The 14,080-nt window shown below is 39.8% G+C and overlaps 1 protein-coding gene across 1 annotated transcript in view; it reads left to right on the top strand.

The window, feature by feature from the left end:
- The window catches only part of samd10b (sterile alpha motif domain containing 10b), a 51,814-nt gene that overhangs the window by 34,420 nt on the left and 3,314 nt on the right, over nt 1-14,080 (top strand). Inside the window, exons 3-4 of the mRNA XM_046055834.1 lie at nt 2,535-2,703; nt 8,826-8,966. Of these exons, the coding sequence (XP_045911790.1) occupies nt 2,535-2,703; nt 8,826-8,966 (310 nt within the window). The remainder of the gene's footprint in view (nt 1-2,534; nt 2,704-8,825; nt 8,967-14,080) is intronic.

Here is a 14,080-nt window from a genome sequence, read left to right as displayed (position 1 = left end):
TGACCCGTCGAGGCATGGACTCCACTAGACTTCTGAAGGTGTGCTGTGGTGTCTGGCACCAAGACGTTAGCAGCAGATGCTTTAAGTCCTTTAAATTGCGGGGTGGGGCCCCCATGGATCTGACTTGTTTGTCCAGCACATCCTACAGATGCTAGATTGGATTGAGATCTGGGGAATTTGGAGGCCAAGTCAACACCTTCAACCATTTTAGCTTTGTGGCAGGGCACATTATCCTGCTGAAAGACACTGTTTGTTAAACGACAAAAATAATGAGCATTGACGAGCAAGAACTGAAGAACCCTTACCATCATCACCAACACCCACAGGTCTATCCTATTACCTCGACCCGTTTAACATCTCTATCCCAAAGCAAATAATTTTTATGTACCATGGAGACACAAGGAAAAGTATGCTTGTATACAGTAAATGTGACAATACAGCTAGCAGCCAGTTAGTAAATAAATACTGGAAACAGTAGTCTTAATGCTAAGCTAAGCGGCTGCTGGCATCATACTGTACAGACATGAGAGTGGTATCGATCTCCTCATCTAACATCTTACCAACAAAGCAAGAGAGAAAGAAAACACATTTGTAAGTATAAAAATCCAATCTCTCTTGTCTTTCTGTGAAGATTCTTACCCATCCAGGTCGTAGGATCATGACCTGACGGTGCAAATAGCAGGTCCTGTTACCAAAGACCTATTTGTCTTGTTAAATGTACCATAAATGATTGTCCAGGCTTTTGCAGCCCCCACTCCAATGTTTACTCAACTATGTCAATATGAGGATTGTTGAGATAATGGGGACTAAATCAGCAGGATTGCAGCTTCATTGCAGGCAGACGAAATGGGCATCCAAAGATGAGAGAACACTTTTATCCTCTCTTGTCCACACTCAATCATCCACAAGAGAGAGCATTTCCACACCTCTCCCAGCTCAATCACAATTAATGATGGGGGGGCGAGCAGTAAATTTGGGTTATTAAAATGGTTTCAGCGCTCCAATGAGTCGGGTTAGAAGTATGTGTGTAATTAAGAAACGAGCAAACACACCGGAGTGGAGGAATGGAGATGTTTTCAATTAAGGCCTACAAAGCAGAACATACTTCGCTGGTAGACCAGCCAGAACCTGATAGGGCTGATTGGTGCTTAGATTGACAGGGGGAGATATCATTAAAGCAGCAGGCAAAGATGTAAATAGTTAGAAACCTGTCTCTATCACATACTGAGATGTGAAGACGTTCCGGGAGCAGATCTATGTGTCATTAACAAGAACATAACGGGGAGAACATTGGATATTAAGGTACAAGAGTGTGTTCCAGTTGCATTTGTGTGTATGACATTTCAGCATACATAATCCCATTAAATGCAGTCAGTTATGGAGTGGAACGTTTGGCAGCAGTTCTGTGTTTTTCTGTTGAAAATCAGCCAAAGCCTTTGTTTTGGAGTTGGCTCAGTCAGAGCATGAATGAATGGATTAGATATGAGAGTAAGTCCCACAAGAGAGAGAGAGCTGAGGGGACAAGGAGGGGTTGTGTTTTCTGCCCATATGAACTGGTTGTGACTTTATTAAATGTCCACATTAATTCCCCGCACATGGCCGTGACACACAAAGGAAAATTTTTGATAACGTTCAGGGTCAGCAGAAGGTTTGTGAAGAAGGAGAGAGAGAAGACTTAAGTATCAGATAAATAAAGATGTTACTGTATTAATTCCATAGTAGAAAGATAAAGATGACAGAATCACACTAATGTTGACTGAAAAATTACCTCCGGAAAAAGACCAGTCAAGTAACAATACTATACAACCCACGCCGGTAGACATGATGTATGGAATGTAATTACTGTATCAAGATATGTTGTTGACAGAGCGAAGAATTGCCACATTTTACAGAATTGGATAAATGTGAGAAAATATGGTGATGCAGAGGAAATAGCAGCTTTACATTTGTCTCTCTGAATTAGAGTTAAAAGGTGAAAAACTGGGTGGCCCTTTTAATCAGAAGAACAGCATCTGTTTTCACTTATATGCCTACAAGCTTTTAAACCTAATGTTCATTTGGGTTATGTTTGCGCTCATTATGTAAATTTCATCTGTTTCACACAAGCCGACCTTTTCAGATTTTTAAGTGGTTAAAGGTAACTTGCACATTGTTAGTTTGTATATGTGATGAATGAGAGATAGCACTGCAGGCTACAGACCCTTAATGAGCTGCTTTCTATTAAATTACTTTATTTGCACATTTTCTACGTGTAATACTAGAACTAGAATACCAGAAGGGATTTTGTTGCAAACTGTGACATTAGAACGCATCGTCCCAGCTAATTTGACATTAATGAGAAAATCCACCACGTTGCACATTTAAGTCAGCTACTGTAGAGCAATTACAAGGTGATTATCTTTTTTTAAAAACAAAAAAGCAATGTTCCAACTTGTCATGTAGTACAAGTACTTCAGGAAATTGAAACACACATACACTCAGTGACTCTGTACAATGCGTTGGTTAATGTAACATTTTCGGCTTCTGTTTTTCAGTTGCGTCCGGGTGAAGCCTTCACTGTGTATCACACCAGTCCTACTCTGTCCAGTCTGTCCAAACCTGTGGTGCTGTGGACTCAGCAGGACGTCTGCAAGTGGCTTAAGAAACACTGTCCACACAACTACCTGACTTATGTAGAGGCTTTCTCCCATCACGCCATCACAGGTACTGTACACAACATTGTGATTCTTCTGTCATAATGAGAGCTAATTTTCTACTTTTAAATTATTAAGAGTGCAAACTTGATGACAATGACGTAGGAGTGGTCTTGTAGATGTTGTTGCTTGATGGTGATATTCTCATTGACCTCTGCTCCTTTTTAATAAGCGCAGAAGTGATGCTTCATTGCAAACCACAGCCATAAAAGGCTTACCAAATGTCACACAAGTTTTATTTTTAGGTTTGTGGTTCCACAGCTTAGCTTTTTCAACTGGAAACAGGTTTACACCCAAATCTCTCCAAAGGAGATTTAAAAGGCATTCATGTGAGGTAACGAAAGGAGTGCAGCCTATTTTTGGAGAAGAAAGGGAAAGCTGCAGAAAAAATGGTGGGTTATCGTGTTTCGAGTTTAAACAACCCTCCACCCCTACCCACCTCTCCACACACACACACACACACACACACACACACACACACACGCTTATTTGTAAGCAAGCCCACACAAATGCATGCAAGTGCATGCACACACAAACCTTAATACCAACAGACACATGAGCAGGTGCGTACAAATGCATACACAGACACTGCCACAAACACACACAATTACACATTTATTCACACACATCTACAGCCTTGACAGAGCAGACGGTAGAGCAGTTTCTTGTCTCCCGGAGAACAGATTGCTGTTCTGTGCCGTAGGGTCAGCCACCACTCACTTTCGTTTGCATGCATACACACACAAGCGCATACAGATACATACTACATACACACACACAAACACTGGATTTAGGGTTAACAGGGTGCCATAGTCATAGTTACAGTAGCTCTGATCTGATCATTTTTATTTATGTATTCTCAAACAGAGAGAGGGACAGAGAGGGAGGCTCAGATCCAATTATCCTTATGTATTCACTTGCTGATGTCCAGCTGGATTCCTTTTTGCCTGGATTATTAGTTCCTGTGTTTTCTTATGCAAATGTTGGGTGAATATGTCTTTCTGTTGTTGATGCATATGGTCAGCATCAAAGGATCACATCAATAAATGCTCTACATACAAATTCTCTGTGTTTTTTATACACAGAAGGATGCTGGACCTTGCCAGCAGTTGAGAAATAGATTCTGTGTCTGTATCATATTAGTTCAGTGACCCAAAGATAATTGTGTCTCTCTCAGTCTCTCAGTAAGGGCACCATTACAGTAAAAAAAAAGCTGCCTTAGGAGATCAGTGTAGCTTCTTCACTGTCTCTTGCTTTTGCATTACATTTAATTGGTGTGTCTATTTATGCTATCTTTTGCTGTACTTCTATTCATTTTGTTTTTTTGGTTCTGTATGTTTATATTACTAATATTGTTAGTAGTAGCAGACAAGATGTAGATTATTAAGATGGGTGCTGGTCAAAAGCAGGAAATATACTGTCAGACTACGTGTGCAATGTGATTATGATTCTGTTCCACCACACAGTAATGCATGTGGCGCTTATGATGAATTTGTGTCACCTACAGTATACCACACCTGTGATTTTATCTCCTTATTAACAAGCGAGTCCAATGAAGCAAACTCCAAACGCGTTACTTGCTCATCCACTTGCAGAAAACAAAATATCTGACAAACCTCTTATTAGTTTTTGACAGTTGTGAGGTATTTGTTCTTTATTTGAATATTCCAGTTTGTGCAACTTTATACTACATTTCAGTGAGAAATGTTGAACTACATTTATAGGACAGCTGTAAATACCTATTATTTTGCATATGAATGTTTTGCATGCTAAATATATGATAAGCTATAAGGGTCTATTTAGCGTAATAAGTATTTTTAAATTTTTAATGCAATTTTTTAATACAGGACCTTTTTTGTAAAGGTGCATTTTCACACTGTGGTACTGTTACTTTTACTGAGAGTGCTCCTATGTAACTTTGCTAAACTGCGGCCAGAAGTGGCAATTACAGGATAATTGTAAAATGCTCAAATGTGGCGTACCAGAAGCACAAGGAAAGAAGATTCATAATACTTGGCATAATTAATGCTTAGCAGTAAAAATGGTGGCATTATGTGATTTAGTGACAGAGGCCCTTTTTTCACCTGGTATCACTGATGTGATCTGTAACTAGATGAGAATAATTACACCTTATCCCAATCCTCGCATTCACCAGCTGTTTTTATTTTATGCATCTTTTTCTAGTCTACAGTCTGTCTGCACAGGAATAGGCAATAAACTGTCACCTGCTATCCTCATGTGCAGATGCTTTATCAAGACTGCAAGCTGTCTATTGCATTGCAAGCTGGATAGATTGTATATGCAGACTGAGATCTGATCTGAACAAGCTACACCACCACCAGATGTGGTCTTGAGGACTGGATTGCATTCCAGCTGCTGTTGCATGAATTCACACCTTGCAGCAATATTCTATTTCCCTTATCAAGATAATATATCCTGAAGCAGGTCACAATTTTATATCTGGTGGAAATTACAGATGAGGGTGATAGGATGGGGAAAATGCACTGTAGAATATATACTGAAAGTGAAATAAAGCGAATGGTAAATGTGCTACAGGGCTACGCACTTACCTTATTGTTGCTGTATGTACAAGCTGAAAGAAATGTAATACAGTATAGGCCTTCGGGGACAGCATGGACTGAAATGGTCTACTATCAAAGGTTTAATCTAAAGGTTGTTCTTTTCTAAGGAAGTCTTTACCTTCCTCCCTCTTGGGTTGCTTTTCAGACTGTTTTAAGTGTCATTATTGTCCTAGCCAAGGCAGAATTGCTTCCCATTTGCCCACAGACATCGTTAATAAGCAATTTATTTTGAAGCCAAATTGAGAGAAGCGATCTCTATTGAAACAGCTTTTGTTTTTGTGTCTCTTTTCTCCCTTTGACAGCACTACTTTCCCTATCTGCAGGCAATTATTAGGAGCTGTATTAAGTCTGTCTGAGGGGAATTGATTTGAGCTCCATTCATCTGCTTTGTCTCATTTGCACACATACACACACACACACACACACACACACACACACACACACACACACACACACACACACACACACACACACACACATGCACACACACACACACAGACCAAGGGCAGTGGTTTTTCTAGGACATACTGGTACTGCTGTTGGCAAGCACACAAGAGGGCTGTGGGAGAGATGGAGTGAAGGGGTTGATGAGTGTGTACAGAAGTGTGTGTGTGTGTGTGTGTGTGTGTGTAACTTTTTTTTTAAATTACTGAAACTGTGAAAAAAATGGAACATTATTGTTGTTGTATCCCCAAGATAGTCGTGCTCACACAAAATGGGTTGTTCCACTCTATGTGCTAGAAACAGAGAGGAGGGAAAGCCTTTAAACCACATGTACACACACACACACACACACATCCATTAGACCACTATGAAAGCTAGCTGGTTTGCCATGGTTTCGTCTCCCAGGGAGTGGAGACTTGCCCACAGTAGAGGTAGCTATTGTTTGTATTGTTCCAGCCCATCTGGTTGTAAGGCAAGGACTGTGACAGTTCGGTCCTCATTTGGCTCGCCTAGCTCCAGTGAAAGCTATGTATCATATCTCAAAGAGAAAAAAAACACATAATTATTGATGCTTCCTGAGATAATAAAGTATCAATCACTTAACTTTAACAAAGCTTTGTTAACAAAAGTGTCCTCAGTGTTGTATCCCTGTAGATAGAGGAAACTAGTCAAAGTACAAACCAGAGCCTTCATGCTAATCAAAATTTGACTTCTGCTGCAGCACCACCCTGAGAGATTGGATTCAATAATGAATTTTCTAGACGTTTAATCAAATGTATTTTTCAAGCTGAAATCTTATTTCAGTCTGCCTCTGCAGGTTTCTTACACCTATACATTATGCACAGTGGAGTGGTGATGTAAAATAAGAAAATGGAGATAGGAATAGACAGAGCTGCAGTTTGACTTGTGAGAATGCATCGGTCGGCAGATGAGTCAACTGAGTCATACATTTGAAAACATGGGAAGGCTGTCTAGAAGTTCAGCCACATCCACTGATGGGGGGTTGGGGTATCCCAGTATTTGAACATGAAACTGTTAGTGGGCCGGGTGTGTTGGTGTTTAAACGATGGCAGGGTTTGAATTTCTATTTTCATTCTTTACACAACTATTCCTTTCGATTTCCGTGTGTAAAACTGCATGTAACACTATGAATGCCTTGCAGGAGAGACTGTCTGGAAATGTACGCAATTTACCCCATATTTAAGCAATTATGGCTGCTCGCTTCTCTTTGTGACGGCTGGCTTTTTTTACCCCGCTTTTGAATGTGGCTGTTCAGAACAGTTCTAAACACTTCTGATGTGGTCAGACGACACACTGTTTTAGAGCATAACTCAGCCTCTAGGCTCACAGGGACAACTGATATGAAACCCCAATTTTTATTATTATAATATTAGTTTTCATTTTAGGATACATGGGCTTAGGATTGGCAAAGGAGTGCTATTACTATGCAAATGTTCCAAGATGTTGCAAACTATTGCTTGGGGCATGTTATATTAGTTTTTACAAGTGGTTTTAAAAGCACTTAGCCCAGACCTGGGTCCACTGAGGGTCACAACAGACTTACCTCAGTCAATCACTCTATTACATACACAAGTCTATTCTCCACCCTAGAGACTGAATTATGAAATAAGAGTACTGACTCTTCTTTTTTGTTCATTTTTTTCTTTTTTCTTTTCTGGCAGTCTTCAGACATACAGCTTATTAGCTGCTGTGGATAAATAAAGGAAAAACAAACATGATTTAACGAATGTGGCCTATTATTGACATTTCGTACATACGATTCAAGTACTTACATACATGCAAACAGAACTTGGGGGACTTTTCTTCTGCAGTAATGTACAGATAATGCACACAGAGAGAAAGACAGCATGTACTGATGTCCACTGGAAGGAAATGGGAAAGACTGGAATAATGTGGAGAGTGAGCTGCATGAGTAATGAGTCTAATTATGATTTGGGCATTGTACAGAGCTGCTGTAGGTATGATGGATTCCTCTTCTGTCTGCAGTGGTGAAGGACATAGCTCCCCTACCCATTGTAACCTGAATCTGTGTGTGTGTGTGTGTGTGTGTGTGTGTGTGTGTGTGTGTGTGTGTGTGTGTGTGTGTGTGTCTTTTTTACCACACATGCAAGTTTTTCATATTGCCTTTGTGTTTGTGTGAGTGCAACTTGGTTGTAAAAGCTGTTTACTGTGGGTAATGGTATGTTAAATGTGTGTGTCCCCAGGGTTAACCACCAAATGCTGTAGTAAAACTCAGCCACAGGAAACAGCCAGCCTGAGCAGTCCTCCGCATGCCAGCCTTTTTACTGTTACTAATTGGAAGGCTGCAGTCCTAACCAGAAATAAAAAATGCCGTACCCCTGGAAATTAGATAATGAATCTACAGCATAAATGCACCAATGCATATTTGCACAGAAAATGTCAAACACATTCTCAAGGCATGCAATCGATACTGTAGACCCTCACATTCATACAAAAAAGTCTCATGTCTCACCATCAAACCCACATGCACATAGCAAGAATTTGCAAACCCCTTTAAGAAAAAAGAAAAACTGTGTTTTATTGGAGGTGCACAGCCCTCACATGCAGAATCGGTATCGTCTGTCTGGAGATCGGAAATTATTTTCTAAAAACACCAGGGAGTTTAATCTATCTGGACTGCACGTCCTCTGGCTCAGGAAGACGTCCAGGTTGCCCTTTAATTGAGAGATCGACGGTTCAATCCCCGGCTCCTCCAGGCTGCATGTTGAAGTGTCCTTGGGCAAGATACTGTACCCTGAACTGATGTAAAAGCGCTTTGAGTGGTCGCAAAGACTAGAAAGGTGCTATACAAATACAGAGCATTTGCATCTATCTGCATTTCAGGTTAACTCCAAGGTAAATTGAATCCTGGATCCAGTATATAAAGCAAATTTAAATTACTTTGCCTGCTGCTGTTTTGTGTTTTTTTTACACATTCACAGCTGAAAAACTTTTTAGCGAATGATTTTGCCACCTGATTGATTGAAATGACAAATATACATAGGCTAAATTAAATTACTCCGCTCTTAATAATAGTAATTACAATTATGTGGAAAGGTAATCAATATACCCCTCCTCCTGGCAGGGCGGGCATTGCTGCGTTTGAACGGGGAGAAGCTGGAGAGGATGGGAATCGTCCAGGAGACGCTGAGGCAGGAGGTCCTCCAACAAGTCCTCCAACTGCAAGTCAGAGAAGAGGTCCGCAACCTGCAGCTCCTTAGTAGAAGTAAGTAACAAGATGGTGCGTGTGTGAGTAACCATGTTTTTGTGTATTTTTGCAGGTAATTGTGTTTTTGCGTGTTTTTTTTTTTTTTTTGGAGGGAGGGAGGGAGGGAAAGATAAAAGAACCTGACAAACAGGTGGACAGCAATTGGGTTTTGCTAAATTGGGTGGAGACAGTCTGAAACCACGCATGCCTGCTGTGACATGCGTTGAGTTGGACATCATAGTGCAATTGTTTGTGGCTGTGTGTGGCGTTATCGATGGGAGCTCTTGATTTGCTGCCCAGCCTCTGAATGATGGCTTCGGTAAACACTTTTATTATCCAGCCATCAATAAACTGGCTCAGTCAATCACTGCTGACCTGTATTCAGCAGTTTGATGTGACTTGCTTCTTGCGAGACTGTTTTGGTTGTTGTGGTGATTGTTGTATGTGGTCGTTGTCTGTATTCACTGATGGTTACAAGTCATCAACGTGAAATGTCTACACATTTCTCCGTTCCCCGGAGATTGTTAAAATTTTCAGTTTAGCAACAAAATGTTCCCTCTAGGTACCTGGATAAGTACAAAATAGGAAATAGGGAATCGATCGGAAGAAAAGTCAACCAAATTCAAATATACATATATTTCCACTCTCCAATGGTATTGAACCATAATAAAGACAAATTTAATATTTGGATAGATGTGTCTTGATGTTGTATTCAAAGCATTTAAGGGGAATTGCAACATGCTTGTTACTTTAGTTATTTCCAATGTGCTCCCTTTTAATTCAGTACTCAAACTGTTCATGGAGCACCTGGAAGATCAGACCCTTTTCTGCAAATAACAAATATTACTGCATAATCATTTGCTATAAATGGTTCAGTCTCGCTTGACAGAAGTGTGTCTGACTGAAAATAGAATATTTTGTTAGTTCAGGCAGAGCAATGTTGTTTATACCATCAACCGATCATTATGAACTGATGGTGCTAGGGCTCTTACAATCATCACTTACGTTCAAACAAGTAAATTAAGTGGTCTTTGCAATCTGACAAGCTCACACTCTCACTTTCATTTATCATTCATGCTGCTGATGCAGTTACTGTTTTTCCGTGTTTTCACTACACTGCTACACTGCTTTGAGATGAGTGCTTCACAAAAAATATATAAATTATTCTGGGTTTGATGCCCAATTTAATCTTACCATGTCCCACCTTCGGGACCTGAAGGTGTTTTTGTAGACACGGCACATCCACGTATGGAGCCACAGATTACGTGAGTGCTCCACAGCCCCACAGCAAGAGACTGAAGACATAGATGTGATATAAAAGAGACTGACTAAGTGAGTCATATAAAAAGGGCTCCTGACTGTAAGACTACATTTAAAAAATTCACTTAATATGAAGCCATTGAATAGCACATTATAAAATTGTTTCAACAAAAACTGTTTCGTAAAATAACAAACTGCAAGCATCACAAGTCAAACAACCCTTTCTTTCAGCTACTGGTGATACAGAAGATCAGCAATGCTATGAGTAACAAGTGAAGTGAATTTCTCACCTTGAGCTGGCTTTGGCTTGTGAAGTTTCACAAGAGAGGAACAGGAAACACAACAAGGGATAAATGGGGTTGATATGCAACAAAGGTCCCCAACCAGACCAGATGTCACAGTTACATGTACCTTTAACCAGTGAATCCCCAGGGCACTCAATCTCAGTTGGTTTTCTGGTCCAATTTATTGTTTCCTCTCATATCATATTAGCTCATTTCACTTAGACACTTAGTGAAAGTTGTGTTTTTATGCAATTTAATGCCAATCAAGCATGCTCAATTGAATTACATTGAATTAACTTGACTAGATGAAATGCAGTTGACTGCTAAGGATAAAGAATTAAATTTCAGCAATGCAAATGTAATTTGCCAGTTCAGCAGGCTCTGACTCTAAGCTATAAGGGCAAGCTAATTTGGTGGCCTCATAAAACACCTGAGGTTCACAGGGTTAGAGGGTATTCAGAGGTGTTAAAGGTACGACAGGTTGGGAAGCGTCTAAAGGGGTGATAATGTGTATCTGGGTATTTTTTCCCAATGGTGAAAATTAAATGAGAAGTGTAATGAGGTGGTGATAAATTGGTAGGTCAGGGCAGAGGTGATGATGGCCTGAGTGTGGACTGGAACGTTAAAAAAAACTGTTTACCATAAAATGACACTCCTGTCATTATCTACTACAGCATGACGACCAACACTACAGCAAAGGTCACGTCTCTGCATCTCAGCCTATACTTTCAAACTACCTAATGGTCAGTGTGTAATATTTAGGAAGATCGATTGACAGAAATACAATATAATATGAATAACTATGTTTTCAGTGGTGTATGATAACCTTACATAACAAACCATTGTTTTTATTGCCTTAGAATGACATGAATGGACATAAAAAAGTCTACAGAACTTTGATTTGTGCAAAATAAACTATTGCATTTACATATTTTACAAACATGTCATTTGTAATATGGTTATGACAGTAGTTTGCTGTCCATGTAGAATGAATTAGTTGTCTGCGTGTTGTTTATATGCTCTGATAATGCTAATCCAACACATCTTTGTAGCAACGTCCATGTTAATACCACATTCATACTTAAGAGCACATGAGCACATGCTGAAGACGGAAGAATGACTTCACGACTAGGGAAATGGGACCATTTGCAGCCACTGGTTGCAATTCATAACCCTCACCCTTAGATGCCACCAGAACTTATACACTGAACCTTTAAATGATTGAGGTTTATCCAAAAATAATGTTACAGCTACAAGCATCAAATTTATCTCAATAACTCATATAGTATGCAAGTGACTTTAGCCAAACTAGCGCAGTGGCTCCAGCAGTGGCAATGTCAGAAAGTTGGTTCCACACTAGACTCAACTATTTAAGCTACTACAGGATTACCATGAAATTTTGTTCAAACATTCTTGGTCCGCAGAAGATGAATCCTACTCACTTTGGTGATCCCTAACATTTCCTCTAGTGCCACCATGAGGTTGATATTTTTGTTTTTAGTGTAATGTCTTGACAACTGATTGCCACTGAATGTGGAAGACAGGCAGCAGAGTAACCAGGGACACAAGAAATAGGACCCAAATGCAGACTAGAGGCAGAGTTAGTGCTGTATAATAATTTGATAGCAAAAGTCAATGAACAAAAGGCTTACAGGGATGATGAAGCAGGCTAAGGTCATGTCCAGAGAAAGCAGTCCAAACAGGCAAACAAATCCAAAAAGGGAGCAGGTAAAAATCAATATTCAATAAACAGGTAAGGGCCAGGAAAACAAAGTAAATTTCCAAAAACACTCACTGGCAGAACTAGCAATAGGGAAAAGACTGGAACGCTTGACACATGGACAAAGACAAACTTGGCACTGAGATAAGGGAACACACAGACTAAATACACTAGGGAATGGTAATGAGGGAAAGGTGAAACTTATCAGGGCAAGGCAGACATCACACAGGTGGAAAACACACAAGGGCAGGAGGTAATGTATCTGAAATGAGAGGTAAGGTGAGTGTTTGAAAATAAAATTCGGAAAAAAATAAATGAATGACATGAAACAAAGAAAAACAAAACCTAAAGAGCAGAGGCTGGGCTGAACAGATTGCGACACCTCTGGCTTTCCATGTAAGGCCACCTTTTCACATAACCAGTGAAATATTCTAACATGTACTTGATGGATTGCCACATAAATTATATTAAGACACAGATGATCCCCAGAGGATGAAACCTACTGACTTTTGGGATCCCCTGACTTTTCCTGTGAATTGTAAGAACTTTGTGAACTATTATAAGGTCAAAATTTCAAAAACATATTTCTGTTTGGTGCTAATTGGCTGAACACTCACACATATGGGTAGGTGGGAACAAATGCTGATGTTTCGACTGGTAAATGGTATTTGGTAGGCGATATGTGTGGTGAAGCATGGTGATGGTGGAATGGAAAGATGAGGGTGGAAGTGATAAAGAAAGAGCCAGACATGTTGCACAGAAGCTAGTGCACCTGCAGGATTTGCTCTAATGCTCATCTTTAAGAAGCAGAGCACAGGCTGTTTTGGTTCACGCTGTACTCTACTCGACCTAACACACACTTCCAACTGCTCTCCCTGAACGATCTTCCCAATACATTTGCAATTTTGGCGTGATTTAGTGAAGCCTTGTGTTATAGCGCCTGTCAGTTCCGATTCATCTCTGATGGGTTTACCAAAAATTAAATATTGATCTCATAATAACTGCTGAAAAGAGGATGAAAACACGAATAAGCTAGAATTTGATGTGTTGGCCTCCAATCTGAGCCATGATAGCGCGATTTACACGATTTAACACGACTCTCATATTATTCACATCAGCAGATTTGTAAAATGCTTTCTTCAGTAATTTATACTAAACATTTACAAGCAATAATTGCTCTCTCAGTGTCCCTCCAAAATAACAATATTATATGTGATACAGTATTAAAAGGACAAATAATAGAATAGAATTGCACAAAAACACCTGAAGGGTGAGATTTTTTAAAACGAAGAGGGAAGAAAAGGAAGAATAGCGAGCAAAGAAAAAAGAGAACACCGAGCTGCATGCAACTGGGGTGAGATGGTTAAAAGATCGAGAAAAATACAGGGGACGAAATTAACAGATAACAGAGATAAAGAAATGAGATGGGTAAAGAGGTTAATGAAGGAATGTGGATAGTGAAAGAAAGCTTGATCTGATAGCACTTTCATTCCCTGGCTATGGGGCTCTACTTTCCGCTGCACGCTAATCTGTCTGGAGCAGGCTCACTTGCTCAAAACACTGTAATAGCATTTCACACTCTACATGAAATCACATTACTTGGGTTGCAAATTATTGCTGAAAATGTTGTTCTCCACACAATAAGCATGGAAAAAAAAATTTTTTTAAAACACTTGCAGCTTCGGTAACTGAAAGACACATTTTGTTTCACAGCATGAAAAGTGTATTTTTAGATGATATCCATGTTTTCCTGAGGTTTTGATTAGTAAATGGAGAGATTTCAGGAGAATGGATTTAACAGCAGAATTGAATTTGTATTAAATGGGCACTCCACTGATTTTATTTGATGTTTTACACAACACACTGCA

This window comes from Micropterus dolomieu, linkage group LG08 (assembly GCF_021292245.1).
Source record: "Micropterus dolomieu isolate WLL.071019.BEF.003 ecotype Adirondacks linkage group LG08, ASM2129224v1, whole genome shotgun sequence".
Classification (NCBI taxonomy): Eukaryota; Metazoa; Chordata; class Actinopteri; order Centrarchiformes; family Centrarchidae; genus Micropterus; species Micropterus dolomieu.
This window is presented reverse-complemented; position numbering and strand designations above follow the sequence as displayed.